The sequence below is a fragment of the Tasmannia lanceolata genome, unplaced genomic scaffold (genome assembly GCF_043159265.1).
Source record: "Tasmannia lanceolata isolate RefF3 unplaced genomic scaffold, GAP_Taslan_0.1 ptg000013l, whole genome shotgun sequence".
In the NCBI taxonomy this organism is placed as follows: Eukaryota; Viridiplantae; Streptophyta; class Magnoliopsida; order Canellales; family Winteraceae; genus Tasmannia; species Tasmannia lanceolata.
Genome location: NW_027518690.1, coordinates 41266455 through 41293774, shown reverse-complemented (window position 1 = coordinate 41293774; position 27320 = coordinate 41266455). Strand labels below are relative to the sequence as shown.

The window sequence follows — 27320 nt, the reverse complement described above, 5'->3', positions numbered from 1 at the left end:
GTTCCAAATCAAAACTAACCATCTCAGCTTAAAATACTTGTTCGAGCAGCGAATCAGTACTCCGGCTCAATAGAAATGACTGTCAAAATTAATGGGTTATGACTATGAACTGATTTACAGATCCGGGAAGGAGAATAAAGCTGCCGATGCATTGTCTGAGCTGACGGAAATCATGGCGAATTGCAAAAACTGATCAAGAGATTGCAAGAAGATCCCCATCAACCTTCGAAATTCACATGCCAGCAAAAATCAACTTCGACGGCGAGGACGTTTGATTGTTGGGACATCTTGGGAATTGAGGCAACAAATTCTACGGGAAATGCACTCCATTGCATTAGGGGGCCATTCCAAAATCGATACTACACTCAAACGCCTACGAAGTACATTCTTTTGGAAGGGAATGAAGAAGGATGTACAAAAATTTATAGCTGAGTGCGAGGTTTGCCAAAGAAATAAGACAGAAAATGTTGCTACACTGGGTCTTTTACAACCTCTACCGATTCCTAGTAGAGTATGGACTGATATTTCCATGGATTTTGTGAAAGGTCTACCCAAATCGCAGGGCAAGGATGTTATTTTCATGGTGATTGATCGCCTTACCAAGTATGCTCACTTCATACATCTTGCAGATCCCTATACAGCCTTGGATGTTGCCCAGACTTTTTTAGATCATATCTACAAGCTTCATGGGATGCCAACTAGCATTGTTAGTGATTGTGACGTTGTTTTCACCAGCCGCTTTTGGACTGAGTTATTCAAGCTTCAAAGGATGAAATTGCAGCTAAGCTCTTCTTATAACCCCCAAACGGAGGTTGTCAATAGGTGTCTTGAAAACTATCTTCGATGCATGACGAGTGATAGACCTAAACATTGGGTCAAGTGGCTTCCATTGGCTGAATGGTGGTATAATACCACGTACCACTCTTCTACCAAGCTCACTCCGTATGAAGCATTGTACGGGCAGCCACCTCCTTTACATACTCATTATCTTGAAAATGATGCTGATGTAGCCGTGCTAGAATGGAGTTTAAGGGAACGAGAGTCGATGATTCGCTTACTTCGTGAGCATCTACAACAAGCCCAAAATCGTATGAAACAAATGGCGGATCAACATCGAACTCGAACTGAAAGGGAGTTTCAAGTCGATGATTGGGTTTATGTGCGACTACAACCTTATAAACAAACCTCGTTGGCCTTGCGACGCAATTTAAAATTGGCCCCCCGCTATTTTGGTCCATTTAGTGTACTCCAACGAATCAGACAAACGGCATATGGGTTGGAATTACCTTCTGCCTCTCGTATTCACCCGGTTTTTCATGTGTCACTTCTTAAGAAAAAAGTTGGGCAACACCGTTCTGTACAACAGAGTTTACCACCGGTTAACGATGAAGGACAATCGGAACCAATTGTAGTTCTCGATCGCCGAATGATCAATCGCAACAACTGAGCAATTGCCCAAGTTTTAATACAACAGTCAAATTCATCACGAGAAGACGCAACATGGGAGGACTGGTCTTACATCGCAAAACAGTTTCCAGATTTCCGACCTTGAGGACAAGGTCTGTTTAAGGGTGGCGGAATGATACATGTCTGTTGGAAAGACCTGAAATTCTGTTTTGTGTTGTTAGTGAGTTAGGACAATCAACAAGTAATCAGTGGCAAGGTTCTGCAGTTGTTAATTCAGTTAGTCTAATCAGCAAGATTCAGTTAGAGTCAAGACAGGGGAGGAAATATACAAATAGGAAGAAGTTGTTGTAAAAGGGTATGTGTAATTTTTCTGGAAGATAATAAACAGAGGTTTCCACCCGGAAGTGGTTTTTCTTGTTCTCTTGGTGTTTTTCTTCCCAGGACCATATCAGTAGAAGAAATTTTATCACTACCAGCTCATAGCCCCAAATATCAAAGACCAAAGAACAAACTGAACAGTGTAGGATTTTTCAGTTCTTTGATAGTTTAAATAGTGCTCGGGAAAAATGTGTTGCCCTCTCTTGAATAAGTATACAACTACATTAGGAGTGAATCTAGCAGAAAATATATTACCAGGGGTGATGGTTCAACAACACCAATTGGGACCACCCTAACAAGGCACTCGAGGGCTGATATAAGGGTTGGGAATATATGTGAACCAAAATATGCGAAAAGATACAGCGAAAAAATAACTTTGCTGTTTTGAGATGAAAATCAAAGTATGCTCTACCAAGGATGCACTAGTACTGCTCAAAAGGTTGATCTCCAAAGAAAATAACTAAATATATGCTAAACAATGAGATTCCAATGGTAAATATTTCTCACAATGTTGCTGGACTGATAAAATCGGATATAAAAATATGCCCTGCGCGAATGATATCCACTAATGATCTTCGGAATATTCACAGGCGAGATTCACAGGCGAGCATCAACGTGCACCGATCAATGGAACTAGAAACCCTAGCACCATAGGGTTTTATCTGTCTCCAAAGGTTTAAATAGTGAACAATAGGGTTTGTATGCGTATTGTAATTTTAGAGAATTTTTGTATAATTGTCATGCATCATTCAGATGCTATCATCTTTAGACCTATTTGAAGAGTTTTTTGTACATGTGTCTTGTATCATTCAGATGCCATCATCTTTGGACCTGTAGACCTTGATGGATTGTTTTACTTAGTTTTGGGGATCGCACATTTCTCTCCCTCTCCCAGTGTCTTCATCACCATCTCTCCTTGTTCTTCATCTACTCTTTCATTCCACTTCTTTTCTTTTCTATTTCTGGTTCTTCCACTTCTAATTTTATTCTTCAGATTTATATCAATACATGTGACTAGTTCGCAGATGATATAGCTAATTGGGTATAGGCAGTTTCTAATAAGTACCTTGACTTGTCAAAAATGGAAAGATTAAGGAAAGACACAGAATTGAACTTACAGTCAAATGAGTAAGCAAGCTTCTGGAATGAGATTTAAACTAATAGGCATTCAAAATTTTAAGATACCTTATTTTCTTTAGGCATAAAACACTCAAGAAAACCCTCTTCACCAACTTTCTTCACCTTTTGTTTTTTGAAGTTTGATCCTTCAACAGATTAAACAGATCTTGCGGACACAAGATCCTTTTAGTAAGAAAGTTGAGAATCCAATGCAAGTCGATCTAGTTTATTCAAATGACAGTGAAGTAAAACTTTTCTATGTACTTTCTGACCGTAATACCAACAGAAGTTTTAGCTGTGATATTCCTGAAGTTTGAAGTGCGAAATCATCTCCCTGGTAGTACGTGAATGCCTCAGACATAATGAGGAATGAGCACCAATATACCTCCGACTTTACTTGCTGTTTCATATAGTAGAATCAGTGTTTACTGGGTCCTCTGGAACTAGAGAGTAAACAGAAGAATCATTATGCGTTGACACTATCCGTAAGGAGTGACGAGGCATATCAACCGGTGGCACTGGTCGATCCCGCTGAACAAGTACAAATGTGTGATCAGGTATGTGTTTCTGATTGAATCGTCCTGGAAGCTTGGATTGAGTATTATAGCACCCTTCACAAAGGTCGAAACCAATTTTCTCCACACAATCTTTGCATTTGTACCGCTTCCCAATTATTGGAAACATCTGCATAGACAAATCCAAATTGTTGAATTCATTTGCTCGTTTATGTCAAAGATGTTCTGTACTACCTGTAATTTCAGGTGATTATGTGACTAAGATGGCTGAGGTGGGGAAAAATGTGCCATTCAAAAAAGAGAGAGAGAGAGAGAATGTAGAAAATACCCCTTAACTTCCTATATTGGCAAGTATATCATTAACTTGTCAGCTCTTGGGATATGTTTGTTCATATTAAAAAGTCTGAAGTTACCGTATTCAAAAACCACGATCAGAAGGTGGAAAATCCAAGGTTGAGGAACCTGATTTTCTAGCTTCCAATCTGAATACAGATACTGAAATTATACATGATCTCACCGTCAATGAGAAATCTCTCTCTCTCTCAATGATATCAAAACTCCAATGTTTTGATAAGATGCACGGAGCATCTTATCATCTAGCATTTAAAGGGCTGTCAGAAGGATTTTACGGTTCTCAAAAAGATCTTATAAGACCTTTAAATACTAAACGACAAGATGCTGCGTGCATCTTATCAAAATAATGGAGAGCTGATATCATTGTGTGTGTGTGTGTGTGTGTAACCTCTCCCGACTCAATTTGAGTCGAACTCGGCCTAACTCAAACAAGTCCCTATATATATATATATATATATATATATATATATATATATATATATATATATATATATATCTGTGTGTGTGTGTGTGTGAGAAAATGGTTTGTGTGCAGCTGCACAGATAAGCTATCTGTGCATGGCTGCACAAACCATAGTGGGGGCCACATTTTTTGGGGGATTCCAAAGCATTCATTTGGAAGGCCCTTCCATGGATAGGGTGTGTACCAAAATCAGCCCTATAGGATCAACCTAACCCAATCAAAGTTGGAGGGGAAAATGGAAAGACACTGTTTCTGCCCATTTTTTCCCTCCACAAATGGCAGGGTTAGGATGATCCTAAAGGGCTGATTTTTGGTACATACCTTATCCATGGAAGGGCCTTCCAAATGAATGCTTTGGATTCCCCAAAAAATGTGGCCCCCACCATGGTTTGTGCAGCCATGCACAGATAACTTATCTGTGCAGCTGCACACAAACCATTTCTATATATATATGAGGAATAAGAGTGTGCGCTCGACCGCACCAAGCTTAGGTGCGGTCGAGGGCCAAAAACTCATGTGGGCCCACATTGTTAGGATGGCCCAAAGCATTCATTTGCAAGACCCCATCATAGATAGGGTGTGTACAAAAAATCAGCTCCATAGGATCATCCTAACCCATCCAAAAGTGAAGGGCAAAATGGACAGACACCGTTTGGCACAAATCTGCCCATTTTTGCCGTCCACTTTTGGAGGGGTTAGGATGATCCAATGGAGCTGATTTTTTGTACACACCTTATCTATGATAGGGCCTTGCAAATGAATGGTTTTGATCACTACAAAAAATGTGGGACCCATGTGTTTAGGCCCTCGACCGCACACTCTTACTCCTCTATATATATATAAAGTATCAAGAGAAATGGTAGATATCTCTTTTTCCCAGTTTAGAAAGGACAGATCTCTCTTCCCCCCCAAGCAACAGTGACACAGCAACCACTGAATGCTAGCCATCATGTCTGCATGTTAGGATAACAGTTATCAGGTTAAAGTAAATGATATTTTCAGCATAACTGTCTTTTTCTCAAATATCAGCTCCTTTAATATATCTATATGCTATATAGCAGAAGAGAAAAGGCTGGGTTTTATTTATTTATTTGTAAACTCTATGAATTTAATACGTCAACGTGGTTGTTTTTTACCGTTTAATGCTCTTGCCATATATAAAAGGCTGGGTTTTTCTGATTTACTTGTAAACTCTATGAATTTAATACGTCAACGATGTTGTTTTTTACCGTTTAATGCTCTTGCCATATATAAAAAGGCTAGGTTTTTCTGATTTACTTGTAAACTCTATGAATTTAACACGTCAGTGTGGTTGTTTTTTACCGTTTAATGCTCTTGCCATATATCTATCCATCCCTTTCATAGGGGTAGTTTTGTCCTTTCAATAGCCTTACCCTTGGGAGAAAAAGACTGAATTTTTGCAATTTAACACGTCAAGGTCGTTCCAGAGATATTTTCCCTTTTTTATTTATCTATATCTATGAATTTAATGTGTCAAGTCGTTCCAGAGATATTTTTCCTTTTTTGTCTCTATTAACACAAGAAAAGAAAGAGGCCTTGATTTTTCCACGTATGGCATCCACCCTCGCTCACCCACGTGCCCTCTTCTCTCTCGAGAAAGGGGCGTATGTATCCAAAACCCCCTTTCGTTCCATCTCTCTCTCTCTGTAAGTTCTGGAATTTTTTTTATTTCTTTCGAAAAATCTAGTAGGCTGACATGTGTAATTTGACCCATTTCTCGACAGTCCTCTGCAACTTTAAAACACAAAATACGCATCCAATCCCGGTGCATTAGGCGTCGAGATTGCCCTCTCCACACATCTCTCTCTCCGCGTTCTGCAACTGCCGTTTCGCGTGTCAATGACCGAGATGTCTCGAGAAGCCTCTATCCCTTTCTCTTCCATGCCTTCCCAATCACTAAACCCTAAATCAAAACCCTCTCCACCAGCCACTACCTCCATTCTCAAACCCCTCCCTCCCTCTCTTATATTTTCATCCTCGCGTTGTTACGTTTTCTTATTTTCCCTGGAAAAAATCTCAATGGAGCAGTCGAAATGAAAGAAAAAGGCAAAATCTATGAAGTCTTCAAGGGTTTCTAGAGCTCTCAGATTGAAAGAATACTGGAATTTTTTATTTTAGGATGCATGGGAGTGGTCTTTTTTCTTCACGAAGTGAATTTCTTCTTCCACGCATTCTCGGAACACAAGGAGATTCTATCTTTAAGGTACTCAGAAGCGTCCAATTTTTTACCCTTTGTTTTCCCCTTTGCTTTCTCTTCGAATTAGAATCACTTTTGGTCCTTATTATTTGAAATTTATATGTAGCTTCCCTTTACATTTTGATTTTCTTGTGTAATGTTTCGTGTTTAGGGTTTCGATTTGTTCAATATTTACGATCGAAGCTGAAAATCGAGATTGGGGGTCTTCGATTGAGCTAAGCAGATTGGCACGCCCAGAGCAGTTGGATTGCCATTACTGCTCATTGTTGATGTCCTGCTTGGAAAGTCTCAACCCATCACATGTTTGAGACAAGGTCTCTATGAATTCTAGCTGTGGTAACATATATACTTCTTTATGTTTGTAATCTTAAGTTCTCACTCTTCTAATCCCCACTAGGTTTTATGTGTTTCAAGCTCATCCTTTTCTCTTTTAGATGCTTTTGCCATCCCTCCCAGTTGGGTTGTGAAGTAATAACAACGAGGATCTTTTTTAAAGTTTAAATCTTTTAGTTGTACTTATTATTCTTTAGGTGGCTAATTGGTATCTCGGAGCTAAGAACTAAGATCACAATGGCAATTGATATCGCAGAGAGGTTGCCAGCTTGGTATGGATTCAGACTACTAAATCCTTACTGGATGGACAAAGGCTTTAAGTAAGGGTGTAATACTATGATTCATATTCCTTACAGAAACTACTTTAAATTTTTAAAATTGACCAACAAGTCTCTATTTTTTTTAGCTCATTGTTATCAATCAAAGATATGTGTGATTCAATTTTTAATATAGAGGTTCTCTTCGTAAATTGCCTGTGATAAAAAAGGGGATTTTAGTTACTAAATGATACATTAAGGGTGGAGTCCCAAACACAGTTATAAACTGAAGTATCCTTTAAATTCTCTTAAAACAAACAGAATCTTGCTTTTATGGTTTACTCTATTTTCATTTCATCTTTGCCATCTTCACAAGTACGTTATGTGTTTCTGCCATCATTCATCTTAAACATTTTGTTTATGATGAATATGGGCTGAACAGAGAAATTCATGTTTCTATTTGATATCCGTTTACTTTATTCTTTCTTTTTTTTACTAAGAAATTTAGGCTATTCTTTTTATCACAAATTTGGACTGAAATTGTCGTTGTTTTTCAATGTTGTTATAGGAAAAACAATTGCAGATAAATTTCTTTTTCCATTAATTGGTTCTATAACATGATTTCCAAATGACTCTCAAGTACCCATTTATCTACCTACTCTTCTCTTGCTAAAAAAACGCTCAAATTTTCTTCTCATTATCTATGCAATTTTCTGTTGTGCATGATTTTGTCAATGCATTGTTAGTTCGTAAGTAATTGGACTTTATGGTAAACCTAGATAGTAATCCATATTTAATAAATTTCAATATGATTCATTTCTTTTTTTATTGGTTGCCCGGTGCACGGGGTGTTTTACGTGTGTGTGTGTGTGTAGAGAGAGAGAGAGAGAGAGAGAGGGAGAGAGAGAGAGAGAAGGGTTTATGCGCTCGAGCGCAGATAGCTTATCTGCGCTTGAGTGCAGAAAACAAGTGTGGGGCCACATTGTTGGGGTGATCCTAAACATTCATTTGAAAGGCTCCATCGTGGATGGGGTGTGTACCAAAAATTAGCTGCATTGGATCATCATAGGGTGACCATTTGTGAGGGTGAAAATGGATAGATACTGTTTGTCCACTAATCTGCCCATTTTTTCACCCCACAAATGGACATCCTAAGATGATCCAATGGAGGTGATTTTTGGTGGACACCCTATCCATGAAAGGGCCTTCCAAATGAATGCTTTGGATCCCCCCAACAATGTGGGCCCGCCCCTATTTTTGCACTCGAGCTATCTGCGCTCGAGTGCAGGGAACATGGTGGGCCCACATTTTTTGAGTGATCTTAAGCATTCATTTGAAAGGCCCCATCGTGTATGGGGTGTGTAACAAAAATCAGCTCCATTGGATCAACCTAACCCTTACATTTGTTGGGTGAAAAAATGGGCAGATTTGTGGACATACAGTATCTGTCCATTTTCTCACCCACAAATAGACACCCTAAGATGATCCAATAGAGCTGAGTTTCGGTACAAACCCCCATTCATGATGGGGCCTTTCAGATGAATGCTTGTGGGCCCACCCTTGTTTCCTGCACTCGAGCGCAGATAAGCTATCTTAGCTCGAGCGCAGGAACTATATATATATATATATATATATATATATAGAGAGAGAGAGAGAGAGAGAGGAAATGGTTTGTGTGCAGTTGCACAAATAAGCTATATGTGCATGGTTGCACAAACCATAGTGGGGGCCACATTTTTTGGGGGATCCAAAGCATTCATTTGGAAGGCCCTTCCATGGAAAGGGTGTGTACCAAAAATCAGCCTTATAGGATCATCCTAACCCAATCAAAGTTGGAGGGGAAAATGGACAGACATTGTTTCTGCCCATTTTTTCCCTCCACAAATGGTAGGGTTAGGATGATCCTATAGGGCTGATTTTTGGTACACACCCTATCCATGGAAGGGCCTTCCAAATGAATGCTTTGGATCCCCCTGAAAATGTGGCCCCCCATGGTTTGTGCAGCCATGCACAGATAGCTTATCTGTGCAGCTGCACACACACAATATATATATATATATATATATATATATATATATAGGGAAAAGTGAGCGTACTCGGTCGAGTAGATAAGCTTATCTACTCGGTCAGCTAAAAACAGTGGGGTCCACATTTTTTGGGTGATCCAAACAATTCATTTGAAAGGTCCTTACCTAGATAGGGTGTCCACAAAAAATCAGCCCCATAGGATCATCCTAACCCATCCAATAGTGGAGGGAAAATGGGCAGATTTGTGGATAAACTGTGTCTGTCCATTTTTCCCTCCGCATTTGGATGGGTTAGGATGATCCTAAGGATCTGATTTTTTTTTAGACACCCTATGTAGGTAAAGGGCCTTTCAAATGAATGGCTTGGATCACCCAAACAATTTGGGCCCCCACTGTTTTTAGCTCAACCAAGTAGATAAGCTTATCTACTCGACCGAGTACGGTCACTTTTCCGATATATATATATATATATATATATATATATATATATATATATATATATATATATATATATGAGAGAACATTTCCTACACACTTGTGTAGGTAAGTTACCTACACACTACCTTAAAATACAGTGGGGACCCACATTGTTTGGGTGATCCAAACCATTCATTTGAATGGTCCTCACATAGATAGGGTGTCCAAAAAAAATCAGCATCCTAACCATTCAAACTATGGAGGCAAAAAATGGACTAATTTGTGAAGGTTTATACACGTCCATTTTACCTCCACAAATCGTAGGGTTAGGATGATCCTATGGATCTGATTTTTTGTGGACACCCTATTTATGTGAGGACCATTCAAATGAATGGTTTGGATCACCCAAACAATGTGGGCCCCCACTGTATTTTAAGGTAGTGTGTAGGTAACTTACCTACACAAGTGTGTAGGAAATGTTCTCTCTCTCTCTCTCTCTCTCTCTCTCTCTCTCTCTCTCTCTCTCTCTATATATATATATATATATATATATATATATATATATATATATATTATATATATATATATATAAGGAAAAGGATTGTATGCTCGAGCGTACCAAGCTTATGGTACGCTCGAGTGCCCAATCACATGTGGGCTCACTTTGTTAGGATGATCCAAAGCATTCATTTGAAAGGCCCTTACATAGATGGGGTGTGTACCAAAAATGAGCTCCATAGGATCATCCTAAACCATCCATTTGTGGAGGGCAAAATGGACAGACCACAAATCTGCCCATTTTTGCCCTCCACTTTTGGAGGGGTTAGGATGATTCAATTGAGCTGATTTTTGGTACACACCTTATCTATGATAGGGCCTTGCAAATGAATGCTTTGGATCACCGCAAAAAATGTGGGACCCATGTGATTGGGCACTCAAGCGTACCATAAGCTTGGTACGCTCGAGTGTACAATCCTTTTCCTCTATATATATATATATATATATATATATATATATATATATATATATATATATATATATAATTGAGTCCCTTGCAGGTTAGTCAATCAAGCCTATGCGTTAGAAAGAAGAGCATTGTTGTGTGAGCACAAAATGACAGACACGAAAGAATTTACCCCGCATCCATCACAACCAACTCCAAAATTAATTTTTCCTGCATGTCTGTCCCATGATGAGAAATCATAACTGATAGGCCATTGCAATGATTTGGCTCCTTGTTTTCCATCTTGCCCGGAACCTACAAGCACACATCATTTTCGGTAAATAGCAAACTCAGACCAAGTCATATGCCGGTTTTTATACAATCATTTAGCTAAAGAAAATATTATCGAGGTAGATGGCTTAGTAAAATATCAATCTCAAATAACTGCTACAAACGCCATGATGTTTGAGGCATAGAAAAATGTGCCTCTAAGGCATACAGGTGAAAAGTAATGCTCACACGGCGTACACCTCAAATGGTGAGGCAAAAGCATATCAATCAAGATAAATCCCTAACGAGAACTTCATCAAAATAATTTTTAATTCTTTTTTTAATCATTCTACTTCTATGCCCCTGTAAGCACTTGGGGGTAAATGGTGTAAAAATAAAAATTGTGATGGGTTCATTGAGCCAATTGGAGGCATTTTCCCATTTTCCACTTTCTAGATCTCATGGTTTGTAACATGACATTTTCCCTGTTTGTTTGCATCCACTCAACAAAATTGGAAGTTACAATTTTAAGCCCTTGGAGTTACAATGGATCTCTCTCATCAAGTTGGTGTAGTGACGTGTGAATAAGAACCCCATGTTTTACCATTTCTTCCACTTGTGTCATGAGGCTTACGTCTCACACCTCAAGGCCTGCTCCTCGCCACACAAGAGGTCTGGATACCTCAGCCACACCTCCGCAATTTTAAACACTGCCACCAATACAGCCGAAGAAGGAAATAAGCTATAGTGTATTTACTTATTCGTGGAAGTAACAATTGCAGATATATAAGAGCTGATATGCCACATGATACTGTTCCTGTTAACAAAATACAAGTTGCATAATCATGCATTTTTAGCTGAAGAACGAAATTTTCAAGTGAGATGGAGTCCAATCAGCCCCAACACATTCCATATAAAGTGTCAATGGAACCAACTGACTGGAAGCCAGTTTCAATATTTTAAGAAATTACAGAGGTCACTGCAAAAGTCATCTTGAGTACTCTACGTCTACTTACAAATTCAAAAGATGAACGGATATTATGGTAAGTGGCATAATAATAAGCAGTATCGATTTCATTTTAGAAATTATGTCTTGAACATTAATAGCCAAGTAAAATAGTTTCACAAACACTAAAACTTCAGAGGATTCCAAGTGTAAACAAGCCTTAATAATAATAAAAACTTCTGTAGGAAAAGAATTGCAAAATAGTTTCTTGGTGAACAAATTTAATTGAAGCATGCGGAAGTTTCCCTTTCCCTTGATCAGGCAAAACATAAAATTGATTAATGCAAAAAAAAAAAAAAATACAATGACAATTTTCAAGTTTGTTTTTTAAAAAAAATACAATGACAAAACAAATACCCTATGTTGCATTAGTATGGGTACGAGCATCGGAATACAATACGGGTGTTGAGTGTTGGATTCGGCAAATCTCCAAAAGAACGATTCATGGATTTGCCAAAATATTTTAATAAAACCTAAAATTTTATTTTTTACATAATAATATAGTTATAAAAAGTAATGTGTTGAAAATATCAACAGGTTAAATAGAAAGAAGTGAACAAGAAGGGTTAATATAGGTAAGGATTACAAGTAGAAAAGAAGACTGAGTCTATGACTAATTAGAATTACAAGATTTAGAAAGTTACAGTTTCACATGTTTTATTCATGTACATTTAATGTTTACATTTTTGAAAAAAGATCCAAATAAATTTCATTTGAAACTTAAGATGAGCTTTCAATTTTTAAATACACTCCATCATTAATTCATTATTGATAGGAGAAAATATTCTTTTAGAAATATATAATAACCTAAATAGGAAGTGTACTCTTAATAAAAAGAAAAAGCATAGGAAGCGTCTAAGTGCGCTTCCCCTAAATTTGGGAAGCAAGAAAATTTTGCTTCCGAAGCAAGTTTTGGGGGAAGCGAGCTTCCCATCTAAATAGGAAGTTTCCGGTAACTACGGTACTACAGGCCCACGCCCCGCGTTTGCCTCACCTATAGGAGGTCCCGTGGTAGTGCTCTTCAAAGAGAGAACAAAGTTCAAACGATTAGCCACAAGATCTCTAATGCTTGAACTAGAGGAGCCTCCGTTAGTGTCCCTTCGCTAAGAGCAATAGGCCATTTACTCGGCTTTTAGTGTCAATCAGAAGGCATCATCAGTACTGAGAAGAATGTGAAGGAAAACCGACACATGAGGCTGAAAGTGCAGCGCGTTGATATATTGAGCGATCACTTGCTCTTCATCTTTAACTAACACATTGGGGGTTGCCAAGAGAAGAAACTCTTCTAGCGATTCCCTCGCTCTTTGTTTAAGGCCCAAAATTCTTTAGTAGAGTGTGGCCCTAAAGTCAGATGACACGTATTTACTTTTCATATTTTCCTTCATCTCGCCCACTTATCAATCTTAGTCTTTCCTCTTTACGCTCTCCTATTGTGGATATGTTTCCATCAAACGAGGGAAACACCCTTTAGTTTTATGATAACAAATCTGACTTTCTTTCCCTTTGACCACTAGACAACTTCTCCGCCACGTAGGCGCCACCAGTTATACATGAGGTTTTTGTAGGAAAGCATAACCATTGAATTCATTTATCAAATAGAAATTCAGCCCAAGCAGGATCCATACATCAAGTCCATAAACAAAACAGTTAGCTAATATAAATAAATCAGCTCTCAAATAATGTATCACAAATATCAGATCTAACAAATACACCTGTCTATGGCTCAACAAGATCTAGTAGTGGCTAGGGAGTGACAATAGGTAAGGGAATCAGGGTAATGGGATAACAAAGTAACGGGTATGCGGAGAGGTTACATCGGAGGTGTAAAGAACGGGGAGAAAGATTGGAGATTATATAGGGGAAAATAAAAGAAAGGATAAAGGAATCAAAGGAGAAGGGAACTATGGGATTAGGATGCGAAATAGAAGAGAGAGAGAGAGAGAGAGAGAGAGAGAGAGAGAGAGAGAGAGAGAAGGAAGCGGCTGGTCTCAGCAAAGACAAAGAAAAATAGAGAGGGAGAGCAGAAAGGGATATAGATAAGAAAAAGGGGAGGGAAAGGAGAGATTACAGCCAAGAGATAGTGCTGGTCTAGAGAAGTACAAAAAGGGAATGGCAAAGGGAAAGAGACGAGGAGTAGGAGGGGGGGGGGGGGGGGGGGGGGGGCGCTGGAAGAACTCACAGTCGTGAGTTCTTGGTGGCTGCAAGAGAAAGAAAGGGAGGAGAACAAGGGGCGTCGTTTGCATACCCTGGCCAGGAGATAAGGTGAGGGAAAAGAGGGAAGAGGGGGAATACTCAACTCAATCTTTCCTTCCTTAAGTAGGGTTGAACCAAGATAGCGAAAGACATCCCTCTTAGGTACCTCTTGTCCAGTCATATTTACTACATCCTCGCCCTGCCTCCTTACATTACTAAAGTTGCACTCCATATACTCTGTCTTAGTCCTACTCAGTCTAAAACCTTTGGATTCCAAAGTAGCTCTCTATAACTCTAATTTAGCATTAACTCTTGCTTTAGTTTCGTCAATTAATATTATGTCATCTGCAAATAACGTACACCACAGCACCTCATCCTAGATACCCTCCGTAAGTTCATCCATAACTAGCATAAAAGGATAAGGGCTTAGAGCTGATCCTTGGTACAATCCTATTGTAATTGGAAACAGGTGCAAGTTCAACAGTGAGAAAGGAGTATAGGGGTGTAAAGAGTAAAAAGAAGAAAGGAAGAAGAGAAGAGGAGGCGGCGGCGCCAAAGAGAGGTAGGGAAGAGGGAATTATTTTCCAAACGGTTCTTAAAACTAGTTTTAGATTTCTTTTTTATTTTATATTTTTTGAGGTGGGGGGGTGTTATTAGATGTAAGGCTTGGGTTTAAGTAGTGGGCCATGGAGTGGCCAATAAGATATAAGATAGGCTTTAAATGTTAAAGGGGTGAGTCATGGTGGAGGGTCAATAAGGTTATATGGTGGGTTAAGGGCTTTACGTGGTGGGCCAGGTAGGGAACCAATTGTATATAAGGTACCTCTAGATGTGTTTGGGCGTGGGTTTAGGGTGGTTGGCCATCGGTAATAGGTGATATGTTGATGTGGTCATCACCCACATCTAGGACTAATAAAACATGAATTAAAACACTAAATAAAGCACCAAACAAAGAAAAATAAAACCAGTCCACACACCAAATCTAAACCTAAGACTAAATCACATCTTATGGCCTGAATACCTAACAAACGGGATTGAATGTGAAACTCCTCACCAACCTTGATAAGCTGCAAAGAAGTGATTGTTAAGAAATAAAACTACTGTGTTACCCAAAACCTATAAAATATACATTATGCTTACAGCAGTGTCCAACACTTTAGAAGTTTAAAAGTTGTCTCCATGTTATACTTGTTCTGCACCCATGTCGTACCCCAGTAACATGGACTAGTAACATGGCCTACTGACTGACCTCGTCTTCCTCAACCAATCAACAGAACTGAGTTAGTTGGAGTAGAAAGAAGACAAAGTCCTCATCAGATTTTCAGGACTTAAATGGGGAAGCTCTACACGACATTATATGTAATTGGATCTAAATTAGGGCACAGTTATCTCCCTCTAGCGGGCAACAAGATGTTTGGGTTCTCCTAGAAGATGGATGGAGTACGTAAAACTTTGATGGGAGGTGTATAGTTGGTAATCAAAGTGAGACATAGTGTTCCTTATCAAAAACGAAAAGCCCTCCCCAGTGGAAGTTCAGGTCTTTGGTTAGAGAGACCTTTGATATTTTGGGGAATATATGTTATTTTTCCCCTGTATTCATCGTGAAGGAAACTACTTAGTGTTTATTGTTCTAGTTTGGACGTTAGGCAGGAGATGCCAAATTTGTAGTTAGTCTTTTGTTTCCATTTTATTAGTTCTTGTACTTTGTTTTGCTTTGGCATGCTTTTATGTACAAAATTTCACTTGTTCAATAAAAAAAAAAGAATTAAACCCAAGAAACCCCAAAATAAAAATAATGGCTTAAAGTGTTATAACTGATTTACAAATTTGAAGCTTTTATTTAATTTCAGAAAATGAAAACGGTTTTGCTATTAATGTGGAAAAAAAAAACGTTAGAGAGAATTAGTAAATGTGAAGCGTTAAGGGTAATGGGAGAGATTTTAGGGATTCATTTCCTATATTATCTCATCCACCTCTTCCCTTAGAAGGAAGACTCTTGAATGTTTTCTTACTCTCCCATCTCTGACAATTTCTTCTTGAGGATGCACCATCTTCCTTCTTGGAAAAACCCCTACATCAGATTCTTGATTTTCACATATTTGTATCCTTCATTACTTTATTGATGTTTGCGATACGGGCATGACGAGTTCGTGAGATCAATTCCCTGCACGGAAGAGACCCTGAAGGATGATTGAATCTTGGGAGCCAAACACCGGTGAACCCAGTACAGACAGGAACATTTTGTCTCTAAAGAGAGCGTCATTTTTGACGTGCCTCTATCCATTACACAGGCTATTTCTAACATTTTCTTGATCTATATATTTAATTATTTTGATTGATTATGGTTAGATCTAATATTAAATATTAATAGAAAATTCCTAAATAGATTATTTGACAAAATCTCCAATAATTTTAGAGTCAAAATCACTAGGGAATTTTCTGTTAACTTTAATTTGTGAGAAACACAGATTTGCACAACAACTCTTTTAAGTTTGTCTTTTGATTGTCTTTTTTATGGGCTGCTAATTGTGGGGGCAATGTTGTGTTATGGATGCCTTCTATTTTGATTTAACATTGAATTTTAATTCTGTGAATTAACTTTCTCAATCCAGTATGGTTGTCGATTGACTATGGAAATATTTAGTTTATTGCAAAAAGGTAGGTAAAATATAAATTAAAAAAACATCTAGGTAGCTGATTTTTCACTACGAAACTCCTTCCTGATGCAGCACTGTGAAGAAAAATTGAGGAAAGGGAAGAGAAATAGACGAAAGGGGATAGAATTAGAAGAATAGGGGAAGAAGAGACGAAAATAACGAGAAGAATAGACGAAATTAGGGAGAGAAGAGAATAAATCAGAAGAGAGAAGAAGAAAACCAGAATTAGAGGGAGAAGAATATTTATTCAATATCAATAATCATCAAAAGTTACAAAATAAGCTGTAAAGAGGCCTATAAATAGGCAATTAACAACCTAAAAGATAGAAACCTTCTAAAATAAGAATTCCTAAAAGATTAAACTTCCTAATTCTAAATAACATGAAAAATAAAAGCCTAAAAACTAAAAAACATGGAAAATAAATCATAATGGGCAAATATGCCACTTATTGGACTTTTATCTGCATCATTCTCCCCCGCTTGAAAAGAACTCGACCTCGAGTTCTAGTCCACCTGGGTCAAAAATGTAAACAATCCACTGAAGTAGTAGAACGCGTAATCCGACGGAAGCAATTATAATGTCTAACGCTCAAGACAATCGGGAGAAGCATCTGCAAGGTCGGCGGAAGAAGAGGGAAGAAGGTGCCCACGTAGACTGATACGAACAGAATCTGCGCTGGAGAAGTAAACTAGCTAGGAAGATCGCAATGTACTCTTCCTGGATCGGCAAAACAGCTATGGACAGTATCAATCCATGATCAGCAACAAGATGGTCATCTTGTGCACTGAAATCGGTGGGCTCGACCTCCATAATCATCTCGATTGGGGAATCTACTGGAGAAGCAATGCTATCAGTGTGCTCATGTAATGATATGGAATGGGCATCCTCACTGATCAGCTCATGCTGTGTATGCTCTAGTAATGCCTCAACGATCTGGTCACTCGGCTCGGACTCAGGCCATGGATCGGCCTCACGTGGATCTGCCTCAGAAAAGTGAAGCTCACTCTCTAGATGATCGGCAATCGGTGCGGCAGAAATCTCAGAAGCATCATGCGCAACGATGTCGATATCAGCAATCAATTGAGTCTCTAACTCTGAATCGTCCATCTCATAGATTCACATCTGATGGAATCAAAGGCTCAACATCAATGATCTCATCAATACTAGCATCTTGACCCGTAAGAAAATCAACAACGGGTAAGACGGATGAAGTAGTGGAGCGGCTCTGCATATCTGACTCACGCATGCGACGCTCTAAATTCTCAGCTTGAATTTTAGCTTCGCGTGCACGACGGGCTGCTGCTTCTTCTCGTCGAGCGACTTCTTCGTGCTTCAATCTCCGTAAATAGTGGAGCGTATAAAGAGTCATAAAAAATCACGAACATCCTTCCAACGACAAATTGGAGGCTCGCTTCTTCTACGACAGTACGTTTCCATGTGGTCCCATGAGCATCGGGCTTGTTGTCGCACAGTTTCTTTAGCCCAGTAGATAGTCGCTTGGTGGGCATGGCCATTGTACTCATGATATGCGTCTAGAGCATCAATCCACTGTAAACATGTATCCTCATAATAGCTAAAGGGAGTGCATCCATTCCAATAGCTTTCGTCGTACCCATCAAAATATGAAATAAATGGTAGAGGCATAGGGATCGATGTCGAAAACTGAAATCAAGTGTCTGATCTGTCTGCCATGTCGAAAGAAGCACAACGTCTGTCGCGGATCTGAAATCGAATGTGTTAAAGCTGATGATTGGAAGAAGTGGCGTGATCAACGGCTGAGATGGCTCCTGAAACTGTGGTGAAGACGGTTGTCCGCTGCTGAAAATAGGCTGGATGCGCTCTAAAAGTTGTCATAAACAACTTTCGTGTTGATGGCGAAACCCAATTTTGAGCAGAAACGGCTCGGGTGAGGAGAGAATGAGATGGGGTAGAGAGAGAAAGTAGAGAGAGGAATTTCTCTTTCTTTTTCTTTCTTTTTCCCTTTTTCTAATTTTTTTATTTTTTTTGTGAGATTATTGGGAGGGGTGCCTAAAGGTAAAAAGAGGGGTCTTAGTTGGTATTTCTAAAAGGAAAGGGGTGCATAGGGGAGAATTGGGGGTTGCTAGCCTCACTCTATTTTCCTTTTGTTTTTTTGTTTTTTTGGTGATCTGCACTCACGTGACTTGCTAGTCACATAAGTTCCGTTGAAATATTTAAAGAAACAGCAAGAGGGGGATGGTCAAGTAAAGAAAGGGGGTGATGAAATTAACTACAATTGTCCTTTTGGGAAAACTTATTGTGCAAGTTACTGTAACTAATAGGTAACGTAATGAGTTGCCTAAGTTACGTACAACTTTAAGGTAGGTAATGGGCTCCACATACATATATGGCAATAGCCTTTTTTTGGGGGGGGGTAGAATATATCTTCTCACAGAGAAAGCAAAAGGAAGTGGGTTTCGTACCTTTTTCTCGTTTCCTTTTGAATGACAAGTATAGGCACTGAATAGGTAAAATACTGGAGACTTGTCTCTTGGTTACCTACAATCGTAGGTTACCAAGTAATGAAACTTAAAAGGCAAGTGGCAAGGAGACAAAGAGACGTAGTGAGGCAGGCTATGAACGGATGCAGGCTAGCTTTCCTTCTCTTCTGCTTTATAATTTGTTACCTAAGTTATCACCTATCAAAAGAACTTACCTCTCTTAGATAAGCTACACAATAGGAAAGTTGATTAATCCTCCTTCCTCACGCAAGTTGCTGGCCGGAAGGATATGGCCAGCAGAAGGAAAGCGGCAGGAAGATCCCAAGATGGGCGATTCAAGGAAACAAAGGTGGTCCCTGTTGGGATCTTGAACGGTCAGTTGAAGGTGGTTTTGGGTGTGGAAGATGAGCTTGTGGTTAGGGTTTAATGTAAAGAAAGAAGGTATTTCAGATCTGTTCAAGAGGGCCTGGGTGTGAGTTAGCAGGTTAGGGTTCGGGCTGATATGTTGAAGATGCGGCTGAGGGTTTGGGTTTCCTCTGAGAAGGATTTCAGGGGTTGGGAGGAAGGGGCTGATTGCTTGGATCTTTGAAAACGTGAAACGTGGGCTGATTGCTTGTCCGAGAGTTGTTCGGCTAAGAAAGAACCTTGATCAGCGTGCTGGGCTTGAGGCAAAAATTCGGATAGATCTTTGGAGGCTTCGCGGCACGATCGGAAGTTGCGGTTCAATCTTCGTAGTCTTGGAACTTTGCTCTGATACCAAATTGATACAGCACCGTGAAGAAAAATTGAGGAAAGGGAAGAGAAATAGACAAAGGGGATAGAATTAGAAGAATAGGGGAAGAAGAGACGAAAATAACCAGAAGAATAGACAAAATTAGGGAGAGAAGAGAATAAATCAGAAGAGAGAAGAAGAAAACCAGAATTAGAGGGAGAAGAATCTTTATTCAATATCAATAATCATCAAAAGTTACAAAATAAGCTGTAAAGAGGCCTATAAATAGGCAATTAACAACCTAAAAGATAGAAACCTTCTAAAATAAGAATTCCTAAAAGACTAAACTTTCTAATTCTAAATAACATGAAAAATAAAAGCCTCTAACTAAATAACATGGAAAATAAATCATAATGGGCATATATGCCACTTATTGGCCTATTATCTGCATCACTTCCTCTCCTCTATTTTCTCTGTATTTTCCTTCGCAATAGAACCGTCGTCCCATGGCTCTTTTGCTTTCCTTTCCCTCTTAGCTTCTAAAGCAAGGAGATATGCGAAACCCCCCAATGTCGAATTCGATCCTTCCGGCCGCAGTTTGTCAAGAGTCATAAGAAAAAAGAGTATCCGTTTTCTTTGTCTGCTATCTTTGTGAAATTATCTTAAAACCCATATGCTATTGATTGATAATGGCACCCAATACAAAAAGAAGGAGCATTTCCATAATTGATGGGTAATGGTTTTATGCCATCATCCTCGCTTTTGATACTGACACCCCCGCTAAAAGACGTTGTTTTTGCACTTGCACATTTTAATACAGTGCGCAAATTAGAATTTGCAGTAGGGCTGTTGAAGATGTCGTTTAATAGGCCATATATATGGCAACATCTTCTGTCACTGTCATCTATTAAACGTATTCATTTCTCATCATTTTTGGCGGCCATCACTGTCCCAGCCAAAGCTCCATTTAAAGCTTCAGAGAACCGTGTATTGGAACCTCGGTTCGTCATTTTCCGCCCCATGTTCACCTTTTTCCGGCAGTCTTATTAGTGCCGCTGGATCTCATTTTACCTTGTGGAACAGATCTGGCCCAATCAACCTTCTCTTCACCAAGATCGGCACGTTTCCGATAAAATCTCCGATAGCCACCGGTTTCGGTCATTTTCCGAAACGGTCGAAGACTTTTTAGTGGTTCTAATACTCCGTTGCCTTGCTCTTAGCCTCGCTATCAACAAAGATTTTTCATTATCCCTTCCCTAATAACGAAAAATGCCTATTTCTTCCTGAAGAATTACGAAAATACCCTATAACTAAATATCCAAACTTAGACAAATAAAAGAGCCCATGGTGGATATTTAATTGCATAATGTTGTCATCTACCAATCAGCATGATGCATTTTCTTGATTACTAATAAAATAATTAGTAAGAGAATATCTTCTTTCCTTATACTTAGCTTGATTTTCCAGCACATGGTCTGTGCATATTTCTTATTTTGGAATGGAAATCCCAACTGTAAGAAAAAGGACTACAAAGATCCATGATAGAGATTTTCTTGCCAGAACCCTAAACTAGGGTTGATGAATGAAGAGCTAGGATCAACCAATCAAAGTCGGGTCCATAAAATCAATATATTATATATCTGATCACAGGTACATGGTACATATGGGACACATAGGTGGTGATATGCAAATCTCATGGCCTTGCAATGCCGGCAGACTAAGCTAGCATTATTGGCACTTGGTTGGTGGTGGCCTCATTTAAAATTACACATTTTATTTTTAAAAAAAATCAACACATAAATAATAGCTAGACTAGAAAACTCAAGAAGCCTAACATTGTAGTTGCAGACTTGCTAGCTGATTGCTCACAAATTTTGAACCCAAAAAAAAAAACAAAAAAATGGTTCATGAATTGGATTCTCTTCATTTTATTGGCAGTAATGCAGATTTGTAGTTTTTCATATGTTAGATACTATCTGTAATTCTTTGTTCTAAATATGAGAAGACTTCCATGCCCTATTTGATAACTAGCTTGCTTCTATATTCGTGAGAAGTTTATGCTTGCTCATCTTTATGTCATAAACATGTATTGATCACCTTGGGTACAGTTACCTTAAAACTTTTGATGTCATTTCCTATCAAAGCTTCATTGTTGTTGGGTCAACAGTTGATTATATTGTGACATGCAATACTTCTTCTTCTATGAATTGTGTGGAGATATCTTTAGCACACAACAAATTGAATAAATTATCATGACCCCTAATTGCTCAAGTGTGGGGGTAACTGCTCAAGAATGTGGGGGCACCTGATATTATTTTATGATTAATAACATATGAGCAGTTGATGAATTACAACATATAGATTTGTTGAAGTATCTAACAATGCATTTGACTTGATGTTCTTTGCATTTCTATAGACTTGATATTATGTTTTGAGCATAATCATGATAGTTTGGCATAATCATGATGTAATTATATGATTGGCATACTCATATCATGGGTGATTCTTGATGAATATATGATTGGCACAAACATAATGCGAAAGGGTGTTTTAGACACTACTGAGTACTCTTTTAAAGAGAATTGGCTTTAGACCTTATAAGGCCTGAAAGTAAAACAAAAGGACTAGCGTGAAGGCTAGTGATATATCATCGAGGGAAATGAGACTGAAGCCCATAAAGTAGTAACGCGAAAGGGTGTTTTAGACACTACTGAGTACTCTTATAAAGAGAATTGGCTTTAGACCTTATAAGGTCTGAAAGCAAAACAAAAGGATAGCGTGAAGGCTAGTGATATATCATCGAGGGGAATGAGACTGAAGCCCATAAAGTAGTCACCGCAGTGGACACCCAACCTCTGAGATTGGAGATCCCATGCAGGAGGTTCAATGGGTAAAAACAAAGTTGTAGGGTGGCTAGGAGGAGCACTGAATATTATGAGGAGTATTCCCTAGTCTCATTCCTATGGTGACAGTGCTCGATACTATGACGGTTTTAGGATGAGTATATCTCTTAATCAGTCCGAGGCAGAATTCTGCAGGGTGTAGGTCATAGAGCACCGTTGGAGGACTCACCTATGTGAGTGTGGTAGTAAGGTCGCTGCTGTGGGTAGCTGGGCTACTCCCTAAAGACACTCATGAAACAAGATATGGGCTCATGACCGTAAAGGGCCAAACCGACTACAACTCAATAATTTCCAATACCATGTGTGTTGTAAGATGAAGTCTGGACTCAAGGATCTAGTTCAAGACTTAATTCACTACGGCTCCTTCAGATGGAAACTTGCTAACACTAAGTGTATGTTCAAGTCCGGAAGACACATGCACCCATTGCATAGGAAAGTCGTTTGCCTGTATATTTTAATTTTTAAATCATGTGGGGGATTGTTATAACTGATTTACAAATTTAAAATTTGTATTTAATTTTAGAAAGTGAAAACAGTTTTGCTATTAATGTGGGAAAAAACATTAGAGAGAATTAGTGAATGTGAAACGTTAAGGGTAGTGGGAGAGATTTTAGGGATTCATTGCCTATATTATCTCATCCACCTCTCCCTTAGAAAGAAGACTCTTGAACGTTTTCTTACTCTCCCATCTCTGACGATTTCTTCTTGAGGATGCACCATCTTCCTTCCTAGAAAAATCCCTACATCAGATTCTTAGTTTTAACATATTTGTATCCTTCATTACTTTATTGATGTTTGCCATACGGGCATGACGAGTTCGTGGGATCAATTCCCTGTACGGAAGAGACCCTAAAGGATGGTTGAATCTTGGGAGCCAAAAGCCGGTGAACCCAGGGCAAACAGGGGCGTTTTGACTCTAAAGAGAGCGTCATTTTTTACGTGCCTCTATCCATTACACAGGCTATTTCTAACCTTTTCTTGATCTATATATTTTAATTTTTTTGATTGATTATTGTTAAATATTAATAGAAAATTCCTAAATAGATTATTTGACAAAATCTCCAACACAAAGAAGGCATACTTTTGTGAAATCTGATGTCCTACTTTTGCAAATCAGCATGTGTTTCTATCCATTGCAAAACTCCACAAGAAATTTCACCACAAGAACAGGAATGACACTTAGGATATCCTTTTGCCCTTGTATTCATGTGATACCTTACTACCAAAATTGGTTATCATTCCTCGTTTGAGTTTGGATTCAATAGGAAGTGTAGATCCTCAACCCAATTTATCGATTTGATTTGTTTGAAGTAGGAGTTCTTCTCTTGTAGACCTTAATTTTTGTGCAACTTCTCTTCTACTCATTTGGGGTTTACAAAACCCATTTCATCATGAACACTGAATGAAAATGGCCAATTGGAAAGTTAGGTAGTCATACAAGAAAGCTCAAAGTTCTAAAAAAAAAGGTAAGTCAATTGAAAACAGAGGATAGAGAGAGAAGGATTTGACGGGACAGTGGTGTCCACATGATGTCAAAACAAACCACTAAAGTCTCAACAAACCACGAAACCAATATTAATTCAGACAAGAAATGCAAATGACAATAAAAACTTACATTCAGTTAGACTCTCTTGTCGATTATGTACTTGTTTGAGCTGAAGTGCCTCCCTTCTAAGTTCATATTCATTGGGAAATTGTTTCTCCAAGAAATCATTAAGCTCCAAGCATACTTTTGGGAGCCCTCCAGGATGCAAACTCTGACACTCTTGACATTTAAGAATTTCATCTACTGAGGTGGTTATACACGGCTTACAATATACTGTACCAAAAGATACTCAGAATAAGAAAATATCAAAGATTTTTTGCTGACATGAACAGCATACAAACTCCAAACAGGTGCCATGGCTAACTGAGTGAAAAAGCTCACCATGACCACAATTAAGCACTGCAGGTTGGAAGAGAAGCTGCTTGCATGCAGCACACAACACATTGGTGACAGAAATTTGATTACAAAATTCATTCTCTATACCATTTTCTGGAATAGTGTTTCCTTCGGAAACTGCATTTCCATTGTCTTCAGACTTCTCCACATAAGATCCTTCATGAACCATCGTGACAATATCAGGACTAGTGTCACAATCTACAGGCTCGACAACCGTACGATCCTTACTTTTCTCTGTAGAAAAAACGAATCAACCTGTGAAAAAAGATACAGCAGATAAATGTTTAGGGGCCGTTTGGATATGGGGATTTTAGAATCTAGGATTATAAAATCCACATTTTAGCTTGAAACTTGTGTTTGGATAGCTAAAATCTTGGATTTTGTAATCCACAAATCATAAGAAAACCAGGTTTTGAAAATTTCTCTCGCAACCAGAGATTTCTAAATAAGGGATTCGAAAAAACTTCCTCCCTCCCTCCCTCCCTCCCTCCCTCTCATTTTCAAAACCATAAAAATTACGGTATGTTATCCAAACAGCCTATTTTAAAATCCTAGCTTGAATAATAAAGCTTTCTCCAATCCTAGATTTTGTAAAAATCCAAGATTTTAAAATGACGTTATCCAAACGGCCCCTTAGAAAAGTACCAGGGTTATTACCAGTATGTAGCCTCTCTGTTGTTAAAAGATCCCCAAACTGGGGCGAGAAATTGCCGTGTTTCTTTTCTTCCTCTGAAACATGCACTAACAGCAAGTCAGCAATCCAAGTTGAATAATTACTAACAATACTGACCCAAGGCAATGAAAAATTATAACTAATAGAAGTTAATCAAGAGCATGCTAATGATGATATAGATGCCAGTAGCCTGAAAGCTCATAGGGATGAACAATCAGTTCTCGATTATATTTTGATGAAAATTTGCAATACTGATAAAAGAAAAGCTCACCTATAACTTCCCTTTCTCTTCTCTTGTAAGCCACGGTGAACATTTTTAGTAGTAAGAAGTGGAGCAATTGACAGATACTAGGGAAATGAAGAAATGGGTGTCTACACATGGGACAGTGAGACTCACGAGAACAACTCATAGATATATGAACACACCAGAAACATGAAATGTGCCCACATGCTGCAATGATCAGAACAGATATAAGATTAGCACTGTGGACTATATAAATTCTAAAATATATGGTGTCGGCAATGGCTTCTTACCAAGTACAACTGGCTTGTAGAGCAAATCTCTGCAACATCAAACAAATATCACATTTACATAGATTATTAAACCCCCCCAAAAAAAAGGTAGAGAACATATGATCTCTCCAAAAAATGAAACCAAAAATAAAAGACACAATCTGCCTAGAAATCTCGATAAGATTTTGCCAAGTAGAACTGTAAAAGTAAGATTTACTGTGTTTCCAAACAAGTACAGAAAATAAATAATTGCAGCTAAAAGCTGCCACTGTCATGCGAAAACAAACACCAAATCCAAACATACGAATTAATTCAGCAGAAAAACCCCTAAGGCCACGTTTGGATACCTCATGTTTTTGTATTTGGATTTGAGTTTTGGATACAAAATACATCAATCATCCTCATGCTCATGTAGTAAGAGGGAGGGAGGGAGGGAAGGAGTAATGTCATGCTGTTGCTGCTGCAAGATCGGGGAGTAGCAAGGGTTAAGGTAATTGCCACAAATAGTGTCCCGCAGAAAAGATTTGAAAATCAGATTTATTTATTTATTTTCACTGTTGTAGCTGATTTGGAAGGAGAGATTGAAGAGGATGTTAACCACAGAATAAGAGCAGGTTAGTTGAAGTGGAAGCATGCTTCAAGAATTCTGTGCGACCATAAAATACCTACCAAGTTGAAGGGAAAGTTTTATAAGACAGCCAGTCATGCTATACGGCTCAGAATGTTAGGCCACCAAAAAGCAGCAAGTGCATAAGATGAGTGTAGCATAGATGAGTGTAGCGGATGAAGACATCCGTAAAAAGTTGGCGGTGGCACCAATTGAGGAGATGAGAGAGCATCACTTAAGTGACTTGTGCTCCAGTGAGAATAAATGACTCGTGCCAAGCTGATGGAGTACAAAGAGGAAAGGGCAGACAAAAAACAACTTGGGTAGAAACAGTGAGAAAAGACTTGATGGCTAGGAACATAACCGAGAACATAACCTTTGATAGGAGAGAATGTAAGAAAATGATGCATGTAGACGAACCCAACTAGTGTCAGGATTAGACTTAGTCAATTCGACCCAGGTAGATTCTTTCACCTTATTCATGAAAATTTTCTAAAGGATTCATTAGCTGACCCAACTAGTTTGGGACAAAGGCTTAGTTGAGTTGAGTTGTAGCTGATTTGGAAATCGAAAGATCCGATCCCGTTCCAAATCTCAACCGCAAATGTGAGAAATCCAAATCTAAATCTTGTGAGTATCCAAACGTGGACTAAAGAATCAGACAAATCGCTAACACCATTTCTTTCTCAAAACCGAAAAAAGAAAAAGAAAAAGATTGATTAGAAAATAGATTTCGAATAGTGAAAGAGAATATCTACGAATAGAAGTTGAGAAGATTTACAGGCAGACGCAACAACGAAAGGATTCAGGGAATTCTTCGTCTGCGTTTCCGTCGCACGAATCTAGGGTTTGATCTTCCATTGTAGATCGAGGGGAATTAAAAGGTTCTTCCTTTCCGTCCATAGAGTAGGACGAGACGAAACCCTAGAAAAAAAATATATGGGGAAGAGATA

At 38.7% G+C, this 27320-nt stretch overlaps 1 protein-coding gene and 1 long non-coding RNA gene across 3 annotated transcripts; one reads left to right on the top strand and one right to left on the bottom strand.

The window, feature by feature from the left end:
- Window positions 1-2923: 2923 nt before the first annotated feature.
- Window positions 2924-27320, bottom strand: LOC143890123 (E3 ubiquitin-protein ligase PRT1-like). Of its 2 annotated transcripts, none has more exons than XM_077394682.1 (8): window positions 27149-27320; window positions 25782-25810; window positions 25519-25698; window positions 25232-25303; window positions 24560-24808; window positions 24248-24451; window positions 10625-10746; window positions 2924-3588 (listed from the first exon to the last, which is right to left on the bottom strand). In XM_077394682.1, the coding sequence occupies exons 1-8, from the start codon at window positions 27268-27270 to the stop codon at window positions 3310-3312; spliced, it is 1257 nt and encodes a 418-aa protein (XP_077250797.1). In that variant the 5' UTR covers window positions 27271-27320; the 3' UTR covers window positions 2924-3309. The 2 variants fall into 2 exon arrangements, with proteins under 2 accessions (XP_077250797.1, XP_077250798.1); XM_077394683.1 differs by having other exon boundaries at window positions 24662-24808.
- LOC143890124 (uncharacterized) lies at window positions 6045-6958 on the top strand. The gene is made up of 2 exons (XR_013255126.1): window positions 6045-6460; window positions 6606-6958. It is a non-coding gene; the product is annotated as an uncharacterized LOC143890124 (long non-coding RNA).

Bases quoted from the DNA above. Each gene is read 5' to 3' on its own strand.
- LOC143890123 (XM_077394682.1), bottom strand. From the start codon at position 27,270: ATGGACGGAAAGGAAGAACCTTTTAATTCCCCTCGATCTACAATGGAA. The intron at 25,811-27,148 runs GTAAATCTTCTC...TTGATGTTGCAG, and splicing joins TTTCGTTGTTGCGTCTGCCT to AGATTTGCTCTACAAGCCAG. The intron at 24,809-25,231 runs GTAATAACCCTG...TTTTTTCTACAG, and splicing joins AACAGAGAGGCTACATACTG to AGAAAAGTAAGGATCGTACG.